Raw genomic sequence first — 19,214 nt, forward strand, 5'->3', positions numbered from 1 at the left:
GAACAACTCACTTCAGGTTAGCAACTATTTTAAAACTGTTGTGATTTGCTAGTTCACAGCATCTTGCGAATGGTCGTGAGCTTTGGCAAAAATTGCATTGATCAATTCGTAGCGAGCGTGTAGAAGAATTCAAATATCACAGATATATTTTTGCAGGTTCTGTGGTTCTTGAGTTATGTTGTAAAGAGGGCTGAAAAACATCACTTTTGTATACAAACTCATTAACAACAATAAATCATATAAATTTTAATATAAAGAATGAACTTTTGCAAAACATCAAAGTGTTATTTTTCAATAATATATATTGATATAAATAATGAAAATCAATTTTTTTGGCTGCTTTGAACAACAATACCTAGTCTACCCTTAATGAACATTTTGCCATATCATAGTATGCTTTGTTTTCTACAAAAAATGAAGCAATTTCTGAACGAACCTTTAATAAATTGAAGTTCTTCTACATTATGATGAAGTCCTTGAGTGTATATTGTTTTTGTCATACATCCAATTAAGGCACCCTTCAGAGAATAACTCACTTGATGGACATTTTAAACTTTTGTTTTCTAAAAATGCAATTTTTGAAGTTCTTCTACATTATATGACATATTAAATCCATGAGTTGTCTTTTTCTAACACTCAATCCAGGCACACTTCTGAAAATAACTTGACAAATAATGAACATGTTTATCATATCATTGTATGTTTGGTAAAAAATGGAAATTTTTAACTTTTAAGGGCTGGGGTATGAGCGTTTGGACTCTAGACCCTAAAGAGGGTCTGTGGTTACAATATGGCTTTCACATGCATGGGGGGTTCAAGCATGAGAAAATGATCTTTTCTCTTACTTCAGCCTTTGAAAAATAAACAATGAAATTTTAAAAAATGACAAAACAATCAATATTGATAAAGCGTGTTTATGCTACATTTATGTAGCATGCACAAACCAGTATTGCATGCATGGCCCGTGGAAATTGAATTTATAAGTGATTTTACTCATAATTTAAAAATTACATCAAAACAATAAATGTACATATGTTAACATTAGTGTTATAATGAAATGGAGGCTATATTTATGTGAAGCGAATTGTTTGCATCAAATAAAATAGAAAATTTGTTCCATCCATGGTTGTGATCACGCTCTTATTGGGTTTGTTCAGCGACGCAGAAACGGGTAAATTAAATTGTTGATCACTGAGCATTCACTAGGATCGGAAACATTCTCATCTGTCAGGCACAGTTCTATAAACCACATGTTTGTACATACGTGGAATGACCTCAGGATGTGTTTAGGTACAAAAACCTCATACCTCTACAACTTGAGGTCAAATTTTGGTCTATGAGATTGAGACTTGAATATTTTGTAACTAAAGCATTGGAGATGAGGCTAGTTTGGTTTATCATAGTTTAGGCAATGCTGCCAATGTTGCCAGGTATTTTAGCCCAATTCCACCAAAAATTTAACTGGGTAGAATTTTAGAAAAAAAATGATTATTTTCTGTAAAATTTGTCCAAAAATCTTCTTCAAATACCTCAAAATTTGATGTTTTTGTAGCATAATTCACTGAATAGGTACTAAAATGAATGTTTTTTCACTTAAGCTCAATGAAATCGTGGTGTCCATTTGGAAGCAGATAGTGCAGTCACTTAATTGGGCTGTAAAATCACAGGTTTGGCAACTCTGTACATACATGTATGGCCTTGACTGAATGAATAAAATAGAATAATTCTTTTATTATTAAGGTGCCCCTGGACAGTTTACCTTAATTTTAAGGGCTCAGTGCAAAAAAACTGTGTCTCCATTAGGTCCGTGGGTAAAGGTATTTCATGTGCACAACTGTATTTATAAACAACATTACACAGGGGAGCTCATGGAGGATTTGTTGCACTGAGCCCTCGATTTGGAAAGTAATTGAATATCGCAATTTGTACTACAAATCTGCAATATGTAAGAACTACATTTCACAAATATGGTAGTAATTATTTCTCCTTAAACTTAATGCACATTTTACACAAGGACTTATTGTTGGAAATTTATTTCCTGCAAGGGAAAGTCCTCATGTAAATTAGTAATTTTGCCATGACCTCTGACCTATAATTATTATTGATATTTAAGCCAGGGCAAGTCATCCGTCAAAATAGAATTCATGGTTATTATGCAGGCAAGGCATGGCATATGCATGTAAAACCTGAAAATAAAATCCTGGAAAACCTGTTGAACTAAAATCTCTGATTGTCCCTTAACCTTTAAAACACCCGGAAATACCACAAAATACCATGAGGATATCCACTGTGCACGCATGAATCCCAGGTGATGTGATGACGCAATCACCCTAAGTGCTATATGCTTAGGGAATCGCTGGCCGGACCATCGCAACTTCTGTGTTTTAAATGTGGCCGGGTGATTGTGTGCTTGGCATGCAAGGGGCTAAGGTTCGAATCACAGGGGTACCAAGTGACTTCTTTGTTCATCTTCTCTCCTTTTTTGTTTCTTCAACTTCTGATAGCAAAAAGCAGTGTCCGGTGTTAGGGTTAATTAACATGTGTTTTCCTGGATTGAGGTCAATGTTAACCCTAACACACGAAAATACCACAAAACACCATACCAGGCGATGCTATGATACAATCACCCTAAGTGCTATATGCTCAGGGAATCGCTCTCCTTTTTGTTTCTTCTTTAACTGTCCAGTGTTAGGCATAAACACCAAATGTCCCTTAAAATTATTGATTATACACCATGGTAACTGATGTTTCACCTTACTGATTTTAAGCTGTAAAACATTCTATTTACGAGGGAATACAGGAAGTTGAAAGCCTGGTATTGGAAGCCACATAGCAATCAGTTGCTAGGTGATGTGGTGATGTTGCCATGGAAGCAAACAACAAAGTAGAGATATGGCTTCCTTTTAGTGTGATAAAGCATTTTCGCTTAGGTTGCATACAATGCATCTCACATAACAAAGAGATATGATTTATGGTGGAAAACAGCAAGTTGCATAAAATCCATCTTTATACTGGACTATTCTAGTTGAAATCCACACACCCTAGCCATGACCTTAATCTTCAACACAAGGAGTGTGAATTTCAAATAAGGTTACCTGAATGGGTGACTCCATTTGAAATCTACACCCTGTGTGTGGGAGATTAAGGTCACATCTTCCATAGGGGGTGTATGGATCTCAATTGGAATAGCCCCTGTCTACCAGGCCTAAAAAATTGATTTTGTAACAGTAACGTTCCTGTAGCTCTCCATATACCGTACTGACGCGAGTATAGTCCCACCTTCGAGTAAAGTCCCACCCCCAAATTAAAAAAAAAAAATTTCAAGATGTTTTGTATTTTTAATATGAAAATTGATAATTTGTTTTCATGTCATACTCTATTAATGATTTCAAAATGCATTCAAATTCAATGCATTTTGAAATTTTAGTTTTTGTTTTGAAATTCGAGTATAGTCCCACCCCCCCAATTTTGAAAAATGTTCACCCAAAAACGGGGTGGGACTATACTCGCGTCAGTACGGTACTGCGGTCTTCAAGATAGTTACTGAATAAAACCATGATCAAGGGTGAAATTTGGCAGAAGACGGGGATCGTCCTACGTCTGTGAGTCCCAGAAAATACTACATGGTATCTGGGAAAAAGCAAGCTCATTTTCACTCAAAATATTGGTCATTTCCAATGTATTTTCAACAAAATGCTGTGTCCAATCTTTTACCTGATATTTTGCCAACTTTGCTTGTTATTTGCTTAAGGAGTCATAATTTTGGCAGTATTTCGCCTTTTATGGTGTGGGTGTACATTTCTCGATCAAGATGAAGACTGCCATCTTGAATTTTACCGCTGATGTTTCTAGAAAATTTTTATGGTGGTTAAAATTGATATTTCAATAACGCTATTTGAAAACAATATTGAAACCACCTAATTGGTTTTTATTTATGAAAAGCATCTAAACATCCTTTGTAGTGAGAAAAACCAAGTATATACTGTCACAACAAACTAATGAGAATAAACCCTTATTAAGATTGATGGGCACACACAGTGCCACTTTGCTAAAATTGTATTTGAAGAAAAGTTGATATTTTAAATAGCATGCTGCTTTGAAAACAAAGGGAGAATTTATTTTGATTTATAGTTTTATACAATGCACTTGTCATCAAAAGATATATATATAGCTTTTTTAAGAGTAATTTCAACATCGGTGGTTGTAATGGTTAAAATTTGAATGGGGTATCAACTGTGCAGAGGCAAGTTTCAAATTTTTTTTTTAATTTTAAAAATTTCAGAATTGTAAATTTTCATGACTACATTTGGAATCAGCATGAAAAATGCATTAAAATGAGTACAAACAAGCTTAGTATTGGTTCAGTGGTTCTTAAGATAGCTCTTGATATTTTGAAAAAATATCTTAAAACTTGGACTTTTTATGTTGAAGCCTGTGGCTAGCACGCAGAGCATTATAAAATCATTTGTGTGAAATACCATGACAAGTCTGTGTAATAAAAAGATAGAAAATAACAGAAATATACACACAAACAAAGATAAATGATGTCAGATAAAGATAAAAGACAAAGAAGATAAACAATGATCCGACGCAATTCTGTACAAAATAGATAATAGGGAGATTGCGATTTACAAAAGTACGTTTCGAACAATCGTGCAATCTATTCAAAATCCCGTCACAGACGGTGATTTTGAATAGATTGCACAGACATTCGTTACGTACATTCGGAAATCTCAATCTCTCTATTTTTCAAGCAATTTCCGCAGAATTTAATATTTTTTAAAATTTTTAAATAAAATTTCTTACACATTTTGTATGCATTTTGAACTCTTACTTTTAACATTCACCAAAATGTTTACTTTTGATAGATATAGTCATCATGATTGTCCAATGATACATTTTCACAGGGGGGACGGCAGGGGCGTCGCCAGACCTTTTTCATTAGGGGGGTGTAAGAGTCAATGATTGCCGACGAGCCGTCTGTATGCCGACATACCAAATACAAGAGTGGTTGTCACCATGTAGCTGAACCATGTTGCATCAGCCGGGGGGGGGGGGACTTTGTTTTCATTTTACACCTTGGGTATCATAGGCATTCCTTCTTGGCATTTCGAAATACACCAAAATATGAATACTGACATTTTAGATGTCGAAAGCAGAAGCGAAAATGGTAATTTGATTGACCACAACGTAGGGGGTGTCTGAGGGGATTTTCCCCGTCAGAAGAAACTTTTTGCAAAATGAAGACCCAATTGAAGCGATTTGGTGGACCATTTTGACACTATTATGTGTAAAATTTTAGTTTGAAAAAGCTATTATGTGTAAAATTTTAGTTTGAAAAAAGCCCCCACATTTGTGAAATGAGCGGTCCATGAAGCCTTTTATGCGAATTTTCCCCTATTATTGTAGGCCTATAAATTGTGTTAAACAAAAATTTGAAAATGTCGAGAACAGAAGCGAAATGGTCATTTGTGTGACCACAACGCGGGGGGGTGTCTGAGGGGGATGTAAGTAACTTTGGCAAAATGAAGACCTAATTGAAGCGATTTGGTGGACCATTTTGGCACTATTTTTGTGTAAAATTTTAGTTTGAAATCTTTCGTGGACAAGTTTTCCCTATTATTGCAAGTGTATAAATTTGGTAAAACATGTTAAACTATAGGGGCTAAACTGGCAAATATTGAAAGCAGAAGCGAAAATGGCCACTTGTTTATCCACTACGCAGGGGGTGTTTGAGGGGGTTCCCCCCTCAGAAGTTGCGAAATTTTGCAAAATGAAGGTCATTTGGTGCAGCATTTTTACACTATCTAAATCATTGCTTTACAAGACTTGAGACTCACAATATTAAAGCATGCATGTATTGATGTCAGCATGGAGTCCGTCTTAATATAATACTGACTTGGTGACAAAATGTGACGACGGGCCCTGCATTTTAACTTTTTCTCTCCTCTTTTTCTCCTTTCTCTTCTCTTCTCTTCTCTTCTCTTCTCTTCTTTCTTTGCAATTTGCCGATGACGGCACGATTTTGCCGACGGATTTGACGATTGGGGGGTGTCACACCCCCCATACCCCCTCTAGCGACGGCCCTGGGGGACGGCCAAGATTGATTGAATTTAGATGACGTTGTCATTGGTTTAACACATAAACACAAAAATGTCTCACTATTTTATCAGTCGAAATCCGCTGAGGTTCGACAGTGAACCTCATTGTAAGTACTGTTTTTAATTTTTTTGTATGAATAATGCACAATATGTTATGCTATATACTGAAAATTCCCCCTATGTGAACCAATGCGTATACGTGGTGTAATGGTTAGTATCTTAGCCTGCCACGCAAGTGGTCCAAGTTCAATTACCACTCCCGGCAATGATAATTTTTTTCTTCACATTCATTTTGAATCCAAAATTATTTATTTTCATGTGTATACATTGCACTGGGAAATATATTTTGTGCATTTTTTTCTGTAACTGGGCCAATATAGCTAAAAACGCACCTCGGCTTGGGGGGTCACGTCCAGGCAGTGTTGCCGTCATATTGTCTGTTTTGTTTACGCTATTGGCTGTTGCCGCATTAAATGACTGTCAGCCACCATTGTCTGCATTTTTACTCCTCATAATATTTATGGTGCTGGCTAGCCAGTTATAAATGCTACAGGTCTTGCTATCATAGCCGACTATGGATTTTCATTACACCAGTAGAGGGGGTAGTTATTGTGCTTCTCCTTGGCTGCAACACACTTTGTATCAGGTACAAAGTCATTTCCAACTCTTGTGTTATGACCTAAATTAGAACGTCTTTTACAATAGGGGGGGGTCAGGGGCGGGTTCAGGAATTTTCAATGGGGCCACACAAAGTCAGGCGCCGCTCTGCAAAAATAAACATGGTCAATTAGGGGGGGGGGATGACAATACTTTATATTGCACTTAGGCCTGCTGACTACTTGAATTCTTCAGAGAATTTCAATAATTTGATAAAACTTCAATGCCAAAAATAGTGCAATTTAATACAATAAGCCATAAATCAAATAGAAAAATTTTGCAAAATTTTCCAGAAACTATAAATCCATGGGAAAATTACACTTTATTTTGATAGAATGACTACTCAGAGAGCCAAAATCAAGAACCCCCACCCCAGGGATCAGAATTATGTCATTTTTATATTACACCTTTGAGATTATTGTACATACAAAATGTAATTACAATTGTTCACTTTCTACAGTCAAGTTAGCGTTCGATGCCACCAGACTTCAGTGCGAGAGGTCCCGAGTTCGAGTCCTGAAGTGGTTGGAAAATGTTGCGCTAACTTGAAATTCCCCTGGACAATTGGAGGAAATAGATGCCTGAGATTTGTCTCCGTTATAATGGTTTATACCCATACGTTACTCGGGGAGCTGATGATCCTGGTTGTATGTAGACTAGGAGTTATTTTGAACTGCATCCCTGACTGTTGTATAATGGTTTATAAGATGTGTCTTGGGCCATAGTAGTTATCAAAAATCTGTAAAGTGTACAGTGGCCTGTGGGTTTTGCATCGTGCACTATTTATAAATCCTCAAATCTAACTTAACCCAATGAGAACTACCTGCCGATTGGCCAAATGATTGATGTTGTTCCATCTGCTTGGAGCGGGTATCCCGGCCGGATGTTATTGTTTACCGGAAGTACTCCACATCTTTGATCCTCTGCTCAAGACCAACGTTGAAGACAGGAGTACTTCCGGTAAAACAATAACATCCAGCCGGGATTCCCGCTCCAATCAGATGGATCAATAACAACATCAATCGCTTTGTGAAAGCCAGAAGGTTTCTGGCGAAACTGTCAGCAAAAAAACGCAAGTTGTTCCTTTGTTCTTGACAAAGAACTTTTATTAGCTACTGGAAGAATAATCTACACCAAAGATGCAATTAAAGGGATCAGCTGGTCATGTTATGTTTTGCGCTATTATAATTGTTTATGAACTAATAAACATAACTGGTTCCGTTTAAAGTACAAAAAACCTCTCCGTTATAAAGAAATAAAATAAAAATATTAATTTCCCGGTATGGGGTTGGCCATTTTCGATCATTTCTTTACACACTACAAGTTATCAATACAGCCGAGTATGCAATTGCTAGTTTTTCCAGGTTATCCACTTCACTCATGTGCGACTTCTAACAAAAGGCACTGGATCCCCTAGTCTTCCTCATTCAAACCAATTCAATGCATGACCTCGGAGTTACCTGCATGACTTTGGCAGGCTATTTTGAAACAGTCATGGTTGTACATGTACGCTGTGTTCGATTTTCGATTTTCTTGTTCCGTTTCGTGCTGACTTCTGTGTTGCCAATATCACTTATCACACGACCTAAGCACCTGCCCAATGTGTGCAATGTGACATCACTACAGCCCAACATGACAACTTCCACTGATGACTTTAATTACTCAATCTATAATAAATTACCGAGTTGCAAAACTTTTCGTGATAAAAACTCGAACGGTGGTGATGCAACTGCAAATTTCACTTTTGCAAACCTATAATCATTCACTGAGTTACGCTGCATATTCACCTCATTTAAAAAAATCTTAGTGATTTAAGTCTAAAAATGAGTAAAAATACCTTAAAAAATATCCAGGGACCTCAAAATAGTGAGCATCAGTTACCATGTCCGTCTAACAACTACATTGCGTCAACAAAAAAAATTGCGTCTTCGCAAAATATCAACACGCCGCGTCAAACAGAAAAACGCGTATCATATAGTATCAAGACACTGCCTCTAAAGCAAGTGGGTATAATAAACACGGAAAGATCAAAATGAGCGAGGAGAGTGCATGGGTACCATGGGTTGGTGATATTATTTAACAATCCGCGATGCATGGGTGACCATCAAACTTTGCGAACATGGCAAAAATAAACAAATTTTGAGCATAGGACCCCGGGATAGGACCTACTTATACTGACTTAAAAATTGTACATTTTATGTTTCACATTCAAAAATTTTTTAGCAGTTGACTAGGAAGAAGTACCAAAACCATGATACTTATTATACAGATAAGAGGCAGATCAGATAAGGGAGAAGGGGGATGTAAGCTAAAGGAGGAACAGTGGAAACAGAGGATAGGGGACAACACGGGGGAGGGGAGGCAACAAAGAAGAAGTTGATTAAAATTAATTAAATGAACGACTGATCAATTGGTAATAAATTAGGGAGTTGGTAAAATTGTTCGCAATAAAAACTCGGATCGGGTGGTGATGCATTTGTAAAATTGCATTTATTTACGAACCGTGAAAGACGGGTGACCGCTAGTTACACTAATTAGCAAAAGTGTTTGATTCTAGAATACTATCAATGTAACTAGAAAGGCAAGTACTACATGTCCTTTAAAAAAAATTGTTTACTTTAAATGTGTTGATTTCGTCTATCAAGCAACGTTGGTAATTGCTGTTGTAAAGCCTCAATTAACAACTGATTGGTGTCCACATGTCGCATGTGTGTGAACATTTGTTGTGGCTTCATGGCTTACATATGGCACGTGTATACTACATGTTTTCAAATAACAATTGATATTAGAGTGAACTGGTTTGGTTTCATGATATACATGTGTGGCATGTCACTGCGTGTATGTACATATATGATCAAATTATCAAATAAAAACAAACTGAATATATTGTAACTGGTTTAGCTTCAATACATGCATGGCATGTAATTTACCATAAAGATTTATCTAATGGCTCACATGAGCTCTTTTGCTGTAAGGACAATTTCATGTACAAAATACACAGCTCCCTCCCCTGAAAATCCCAACAAGAATTAAATGTCCGCGCCCTGATTTGCTAGCGGGATTTTTACAGGAGGACACTTTAGTTTGTGCCTAAAATTCCAATTATGTCAAGGGAGCCCATAGGCGGATCTGTACTGTATGTTCAAGTAACAATTCTGGCGATTCACAATACGATGCGCCACCAGCATTTGCTCTTTCCAGTCCAATTTTTGACCTTCAGGTTCAACATCGCCGTTCTAGCCACCATTGAATTTCCACACTAGTATAATAATAATAATGTTAAAAACAGCTCCACGAAGGATCATCAATAGATAGAATATGGATCTACTATATTTTGTAAATTACTGTTTTACTGCGCATTCGCCTATAACATCATTATATTGACATTTAAACACACAGTGACATGTTTCTGTGTTGTATTCGTATTACGCGGGCTTTGGATGTCCACATTTTCCCATTATGCACTGCCTATTTTGACCTCTCTCCCAGCAAACGGTGGAGGTGCATCATATTGTGAATCAACCGAATTGAATAGTGTTAACTGGTTGGCTTCATGGTCCCATCAAAGAGGGACATAACTGTGATAAAAAAGTGACCTCCTTGGAACTGTGGACAGTCCCCAATTTATAAATATGTGCAATCTGTAATCAAAAATATGTCCTTGGTTGATAGAATAAATATCATAAAAAATTGTGTACAATTGTGTAATCAATGTCCTTGGTTAACTGGTGAAACTCAGGAAGTAATGTCCACATTTGTATAGTCCTAAGCAGTCTCACCGTTTGAGGAGTAGTTTCATGCATACAAATTGACAATTGAATATTATTTAGTTTGTTACATGGTGCACACGTGCGTGCATGTACATAATTTCTGGTCAATCAAACAAGGACTCTCTTTAAAAAAGACAATGCCATGGATGAAGACCATGTTTCATAATTTGCATTGATAAGTGCCTGATATGCTGGTAATTTGTTTTGTGTGTAAATTAATTAACCGGATGGGACATATGGGTATTTATTTGTAAATACCACCAAGGATATACTAGGAAATACAAAACACTCTTAAAATGTGTACTATTTATATTTAATTTGAGTAATTTGTCCTTCTACTGAAAACAACATGTTATCAATATCCATTATAATCTTGTTTTGGTCATGATTTTATATATAGTGTCTTTAATTGCACTGATTTTATTTGAACCAATGACTTCACTTAAAGCCATATTGTAACCTTTCCATAAAAAATAGGTTATTATTTCTTGTCCATAACATGTTAGCCTTTACTGTCAGATATGTCCCCTTTTAATCCGAACAACTGACGTAAAGCAAAGAAAATTGGAATTTGCTACCAGCGCCGATGTTGCCAATACGTATCAGTGTGTCGGTCGTGCAACGGCACGGTTCTTTGGTGTCTTTGACCGTCTCGCACGCCAACTACGTACTGGGTTATGAATATCGCATGCGTATCACTCCGTCGGTCGTGCAACGGCATGGTTCTTGGTTCTTTGACATGTCTATGACCATCCCGCATGCCAAGTATGTACTGTGTTATGAACATCACATGCAACGTTTGACTAATATTTCCATCGTAATAGTTAAACAACGGTTCCTGTGTTTGATTCAAAATCTCAGATTTTGACAAAACTACAGCACCTAAAGTCTTGATTTTTGGAGGGTAAGTTAGTTTAATAAAATACATTACAATCATGTAAAAAACTGAATTTTGATAAACGATCTCAGCAAATGTTACAATATTGCTTCAAAACCAGTCATAACAAGGACTATAGTCAAAAGACTTCTTCAGTTCATCCCATTATTCCCTGCGGTTAGACCCGAGATGTTGTTATTTGACATCGATGCGCACATCGTTTAGCAAACATTGTTACTGTGCATGAGGTCAAATGACAAATCTCGAGTCTAACCGCAAGGAATTATGGGATTTACCGTAAAAGGTCAATTTCCCCGGGTCACTCTTGTTATGTTACTCTTCCAACTTCTACCAGGGCTTCAAGCCAGCTCTTGCAAATATATAGAAACATTTTGAATGAAAATAAACGACAAATATATATAGGACAGTGGAAGTCAAAATACAGTGGGTATCAGGGACCAGTAACTAACTGTTAAGGGGGGGGGAAGTCCTTCAGTGTGGATTTTAAATGGAATAGCCATTTTTGTTTGTCTTACCTTCATCAGCTTTGTTTGCTGGTTTCTGATACATAGCATTGAGTGGGAATCCTGGTTCTCCTGGTACGCTAAACTTAGCAATGCCTAGTGAGTACATCTCCTTTTCACCTGCACTCTTGGAATTGCACTGAAATATGATATGACATAAAAAATTAATTAGTCGATCAAATTAAATCAATTCAAATCAATCGATCGATCGAGCAATCAATCAATCAATCAATCAAACCAATCCAAATTAACTTACATTTATCAAAAATGGTAAAAAATGAAAAAAGTTGATTTAAAGCAGTGATTAAAAAAAATCAAGTGGTTTAAATCACAATTTAAATCAAACAACCCTGCTAGTGTGGACTGGGTCTCAACACTTGTAACAATGACCCAATCAACACTACAACTCCCCAGGGGGTATGTTTGGTTTGAGTATACATGTTTTCATAATGAATAATACTAATTGATGGGTTCATAATACAAATAATTATATATTTGTCAACAAAGACATTAATTTGCTATTTAATTGCTCTGCAAATGTTTTTTATAAACAACATATGGCTCTAGATTGTTCTATTGTTGTAGCTTAACTCTCTTCACGCGGATGTCGACTGCAGACGACATGTTTCAATTTTTTTTTTTTTTAATTCAAAATTTCAGAAATGTAAATTTTCATGACCATATTTGGAATCAGCATGAAAAATGCATTAAAATGAGTACAAACAAGCCTAGTATTGGTTCAGTAGTTCTTAAGATAGCTTTTGATATTTTGAGAGTAAGTAGAGTAAAAACTATAATCTGCTGGTCATAACAGTAATCATGTCACTTTAATACTATATTTAGATAATTAAATACTGTATTTTCATTTGATTCAGGTACTCCTTACCACATCATCCTTATTACAGGATAAAATCAAGGCTACACCCACATAACCTATAGAAGAGTTGACTTCTGACGTCAATGCCTGGCACGCATCATTACAATTTCCATTGTTTTTTGCCTGGCAGTATGCGTGTGCATCATATTTTGTTCAGGGCTCGTGTTTTTAAAACTCCTGCCACATCCATAAGGCTATTGAACAGTGTAGTGGTTGCATGAGGCTCACTCAAGCATATTGATATAATCAAGGCTACACCACATAACCTCTATAGATGAGTTGACTTCTGACGTCAATGCCTGGCAGTATACGCACCCATCATCACAATTTCCATTGTTTCTTGCCTGGCAATATGCGTGCGCATCATATTTTGTTCAGGGCTCGTGTTTTTAAAACTCCCGCCACATCTATAAGGCTATTGAACAGTGTAGTGGTTGCATGGGGTTCACTCAAGCATATTGATATACCAGTCCCTTCCCTTTGTTGATAAACATTGAGTTCAACTCATCTATAGAACACTACAATGTCCAGGAAGGGGTGGTCAGTGGTCACAGTTGTTTGGGTAGCAGGGTTGTACATTGTATATACGAGGGGGTATCCAAAAGTTTTTGACATCACCCAGAAGCGAAGGGACTATATCGATGAAATTTTGTCAGTGTAATTATTGGTCCTTATGTACATTATGGTCCAAAAATGGTCTCATAAGTATGTTTACTTTCTTTACAGGTCGCGCTAGATGGGCAGTAGGCGCATAACCTTTTCATGATAAGATCCTCCACTTTCTTGAATTTCTTCACTGTGGCGCATCATCCGAAAGTGATGGACGCCCACTTCTTGGCTCATCTGTGAGGGACATGTGTGGCCAGTTTGGAAATTCCTTTTTCAAAAAGCAACAGTGCCATATGATGGGCAATCATCACCGTAGATAGCTTTCATTTCATCATAGATTTTCTGAGCATTGTAGGCCTAACCCTTCAAATGCAGGAACTTAATCACGCTGGGTGCCTCAATTTTCACCATTTTACAGGTTATGCGCCTACTGCCCATCTAGCGCTACCTGTAAAGAAAGTAAACATACTTATGAGACCATTTTTGGACCATAATGTAACTAAGGACTAGTAATTACACTGACAAAATTTCATCGATATAGCTCCTTCGCTTCTGGGTGATGTCAAAAACTTTTGGATACCCCCTCGTATATGTAGTTATGCACTCTGAATTTTTTTCCTACAATATTTAGGACAAAATAATTTTTGCATAAAATTTGAGGACAGATTTTGGCATTTTACAGTTAGGCCAATGGAACTCGATTATTAGTTTCCGATTGGATGTTTAAAAGAAAGGATGAGGTCGCTATTTCATTATTCATTATTCGGTCTCTTTTCATTATCCATTATGTCAACAAAATCAATGATTTTATGAACAGATTTCTTCAAATTTAGGTACCCCACCAATACCAAGTATATTGTTGATGAAAGACCGATGAAAGACCATCTCAAAACAGATATTAATGCTTAGATCATCTTTACAGACATTTTGCAACAGATTGAGAAGATTTGAATTTGTTTTGATTAAAATGAAAAGAAATTGGCAATGTTCAGAATCACTAGAAACATGATGAGGTAATCCTTAAATTTCCATTATTTACTACATCCTCTACCCCTACAACTAAGAAAAACTGCTCATTATGATCAGCAGGGAATGTCAGCCATTTTGAAAGTATCAATTTTGATTTATTTCCATCTCAATTTTCAGATAATTGACTTTTTAATGAAAATAATGAAAGTTTTGGTCAAATTGAAAGGTGACGCGGGCGGTCAATAGGAAACTAACAATCGTGTTCCATTATCCTTAACTTACTACATTGTATAATCTGGGTCAGTGCAGTGATTATTCCTCTTTAATACTTGGGTAATACTCATGTAACGTCTTCATTAGATCATAAGTATTATGACGACACAATCAAGGCTTCACCCACATAACGTATGTAGACCTGAAGCTGACCATTTGTGAAAAAAGAGGAAAATTGCGCAAAAAAAAAAAAAAAAACTCAAATTGGGCTGAAAATAACAAATAACACATAAATTCCAGAAACAAGGAAGAGGAAATCAAAGAGGAAATCAGCTAAAAAGAGGAAAAGTTTCAGGTCTGCCTATGGATCACTTCCACTTGCAACAATGACCCAATTAACACTTCGTACTCGTGGGGGGGGGGGGGTCTCAAGTTTGGTAAGAACATGCCCGCCAGACCTATATTTAGACCAGTTCATGACAGAAATGTTCCAAAAATGTTCTAAAAGTGTATGTATGTTTTGGGACATTTTGGCTCAAGAGTCACAACAGATGGTCCATCTATATACCAATTTCCATACAAAAAGGGGCTATTCTTATACATGTAAACAACTTGACATCATTGTTTATCAACAATGGCGAGGGACTGGTCTAACGATATGCTTGAACGAACCACTACACTGTTCAATGGCTTTCTTGTACTACATGAAATTTGGTAGGCGATTTAAAATGCACATGCCCTGAGCAAACTATGATGCATATGCACACTGCAGGGCAAAGAACAATGAAAATTGCCATCATTTGCGCGCATACTGCCGGGCAATGACGTCACATGTCAAGTGGTCTATACAGTATACCACATGTACATTTTTGCTGAACCATGAAATGGTATCAGCCTATATCAGTGTATGTTAATAGGTTCCTAGGTTACTAACTAACCATTTGGCCTGAAATGGACATATCTCTAAATGCCACTGAGGTATGGCACCATGAGTGGTGTCATATGAAAGAGGAAAATAAAGAATATAATAAAAATATTTCCACACCCACTCATTATAAGACTTGGGTCAATAATCAATATTCATATGGGTCCTTTTCATATCTGTGTATGTTACTAGGTTCCTCTAAATGCCACGGACGTATGGCACCATGAGTGGTGTCATATGAAAGAGGAAAACATAAAGAATATAATGAAAATAATTTCCCCACTCAGGGGTGACACTCCTAATCAGACTTGGGTCAATATTCCTATTTTGGGTCCTTGTCTTATTTCAAAATCTCAATTCGAGGTATCTCTACATCTCACATAATATACTGCCAAAGGTCCATGGTTCAGCTCTAGTTAGTTATGAGGTAGTGGCAGGCAGCTGGCAGTTACTTACCCTTTGCAGTTTTTTGAGGCATTCAGTGATGAATAATGTGATATAGATGAGCACACGGTCTCCTTCACTCTACACAATGATAAGGGCAAAATACAAACAAACAGATTAAATAACATTCTTTTACATAAGAAAAAGTATTGCATTTGTTCCATTTATCCCCCACATCATGCTTGTATAAACACCAACCAAGCGACTTTACTACACATGATTCTCCATCATTAGAAGCAGGAACAACTAAACATGTATCAAAGACACATAACATTCATATTTTTTACTTTTACAATTATGTAAACAATATAAAAAATAGACGCCCACACAAAATGACTTTGTACAGCCTGTCTCAAAAAAAATTGTGCAAGTGAAAAGCGCCCTCTTAGGCAATTAGAAAATACCGTTGTGCCATTATGCTTATATCAACGTCAACGGCGCAGTCTTAGCTCTGAAATGCCGTTTGTTCTGTTCAATTTGCTTGTTTCAATCTCGAGATATGTTTATTTATCAACGAAAGGGCAAAATCACAATTGTGCCACTTTTACTAGGGAAGAGAGCTGTACAATCGCTGAAGTTGATGCGTCTATAATGCACTTTCGCTGCATTAGACGCATCAACATCAGCGCTAGTGCATATTTTGTCTAATTTCTCTCCCAACAAAGTCTAGTAACAGAAACCAATAAGGTCTGTATGCACAAAGAGTTAGACCGGGTCTAAAGTTAGACCTGGTCTAAGTGGAATTTAGTACCATGAGAAAGGACATTTTCCTTTACATTTGCTTAAGTTATTTTGTATTATTTTTGAACGTTGCATTAAAATCTTCAGAATGTGCTAGCTACTAGGAAGGAAATAAGAGTAAAGGACCATTCCTGATGGAACTTAATTCCAGTTAGACCAGGTCTGACTTTAGACCCTGTCTCACTCTTTTGTGCATACGGACCTTTGTGTGCAATCTTTGTTTGTCTTTTAACATGTCTTGAGTGACTAAGAGATCAGTATTTACCATGATAAAATCATTGGCGTGCACATGTATTTAAATTTACAGCAGAATGTGAAATGTTTATTCTTTTAATCTGTAGAAAAAGAGAATCATTATTCCTGCATCATGATAAAATAGTAAAAACAGTTTGTATTGTGTAATTGATGCATTCTTTTTGATTTCACGAAGGAACCCTTGATAAACTTGATGCTATCACTGATTTACTTGTAAAGCCCTGATCCCTAGTAAAAGTGGCACAAATGTGATTTTACCATTTCGTCGTTAACTAAGCATATCTCGAGATTAAAACAAGCAAATTGAACAGGACAAACTGCATTTGAGAGCTAAGACTACGCTCTTGACGTTGATGTAAGCATCATGTCACAACGGTATTGTCTAATTGCCAAAGAGGGCGCTTTTCACTTGCACAATTTTTTTTGAGACAGGCTGTAAAGCGCTCTGGGCAGTTATTGAAACAAATACAAAATGTTTCAAATGCTGTTGTACGCATTCGTTTACCGGTGCGCATACATTGTATGTCTCACAATTCATTTTCTTTAAAAAATAAATGCTTTAGAAGCATTTGTTGGAAGAATTATGTGATTAGCACTAAAATTTAGTGATAAGATGTAAGTTTTGAAAGTTCCGAGTTTCTCAAGATGATTTCAACTGATGATAACTTGGGAGAAAAAAGAAACAAATCAAAAAAGCATCCAGCATCAAATTTTAAATCTTCACAAGGTGTGTTGAACATTTCATTCAGGCTGATCACTGGAACAATCCAATTCCAAGTTTTAAGTTATATTGCGCAGGTGTTTTGGATATTAGATGCAAAATGGCCCATCACAATGGCCCGGGTGGGGGGGGGATTAACTTGGATTCTGGCCTGGTACCCATGCTTGATCAGAAAAAGGGAGACTACTAGGTCTCAGGACTCTCACAAGGGGCATCAAATTCACTGTAGCCTCTTCTAGTCCCGCTAGGGATATCTAATTCATCTAGTCTCCAAACGAATATCAAATTTTCTGATTCTGTGCTCATAACACAAAATGTGACTTCTTGACTTTAAAAAGCCATTTCTGGTATAATAACATTGTTGAATTAATGTACAGTCCAACCTCTTTTATCTGGACCTCTTTTATCTGGATCTCTCTGTTATCCGGCTTTGAAATCTTCACAGGGAAAAATGTTTTTGATAATTTAACACCTTCATTCCATGCTCTGAATGCCTAGAATGACATATCTATGTTGCATAAAACACTCAAATGCCATGTTTTAGTGTTATTACCCATGTTGAAACAATCTTTTGTTGTCCCAATTTCAGTAATTGGCCAGTTAATGCAGAATTACATGTAATTCACTTATCCGGATTTTTCACTTATCCGGACAATGATTGGTCCCATCATGGCGGATAAAAGAGGTTGGACTGTACATTGTACTTGGTCTTATCACCAAAACTTCCGGCGAAAACTAGTCCTGTTAGGGGTATGTTTATATAGAATCTGGTCCAGCCAGGGGTATGTAAAGAAATCTGGTCCCACTAATGGTATACCGTAAAACCCTGTCTACAAGCATATAGTGTGCTAATGAAAGCTACATGTACATTAATCCAGTCGCCATTATGGAGTTTGAGCAAATAAATTACGGATCCAAGCATATACAAACAAGTATTATTTTAAGACTGATCTATTTTATTGGTATATTAACGCTTGCTTGAATTAATTAAGTTTTGATAAAAAACACTATAATATGCTTGTAGACGGGGTTTTACGGTATTTTTACTTAAAACTAGTCCCGTTAGGGGTTAACTCCAGGAACCCCGGATCTTGCATGGGTACCCAAAAAAACCTTGAGACCCCCCGGGCTATAAACTTGGTAGTCTACCACCATAGGCAAACAAGGCTAATACTTTTTCTTCATACCATAAAAACAAAAACAAATAGAAATATAAAACAGCACATCTTAATAGCGGCACCACGGATGGATATAAATAACGAAATCAACACCTTAAAACTTTCAGTACAAATGAAATCAGGTTGCAACATTCTTTTTGCGATATGTTGTGTATTGGCTAATTGCAATCAGAAAAAAAAACCTGTTATGGTAACTGTCCAGGGGGTTGTTTATGCTGAATTTGACGTCAAATGAATCGGTGTTATGATCTTACTTTAATTTCATAATTTTTGAAGAACACGTTTGCCTTGAAGTAGTGTATGGCTTCGTCAATTATATCTGATCCTTCACCATTATCTAAATGTATGAGAAA

The 19,214-nt window shown here is 36.6% G+C and overlaps 1 protein-coding gene across 1 annotated transcript in view; it reads right to left on the bottom strand.

Moving 5' to 3' along the window:
* The window catches only part of LOC140168537 (actin-related protein 2/3 complex subunit 3-like), a 50,508-nt gene that overhangs the window by 21,354 nt on the left and 9,940 nt on the right, over window positions 1–19,214 (bottom strand). Inside the window, 3 exon segments of the mRNA XM_072191938.1 lie at window positions 11,942–12,068; window positions 15,979–16,047; window positions 19,116–19,198. Of these exon segments, the coding sequence (XP_072048039.1) occupies window positions 11,942–12,068; window positions 15,979–16,047; window positions 19,116–19,198 (279 nt within the window).

The sequence above is a fragment of the Amphiura filiformis genome, chromosome 13, assembly GCF_039555335.1.
Source record: "Amphiura filiformis chromosome 13, Afil_fr2py, whole genome shotgun sequence".
NCBI lineage: Eukaryota > Metazoa > Echinodermata > Ophiuroidea > Amphilepidida > Amphiuridae > Amphiura > Amphiura filiformis.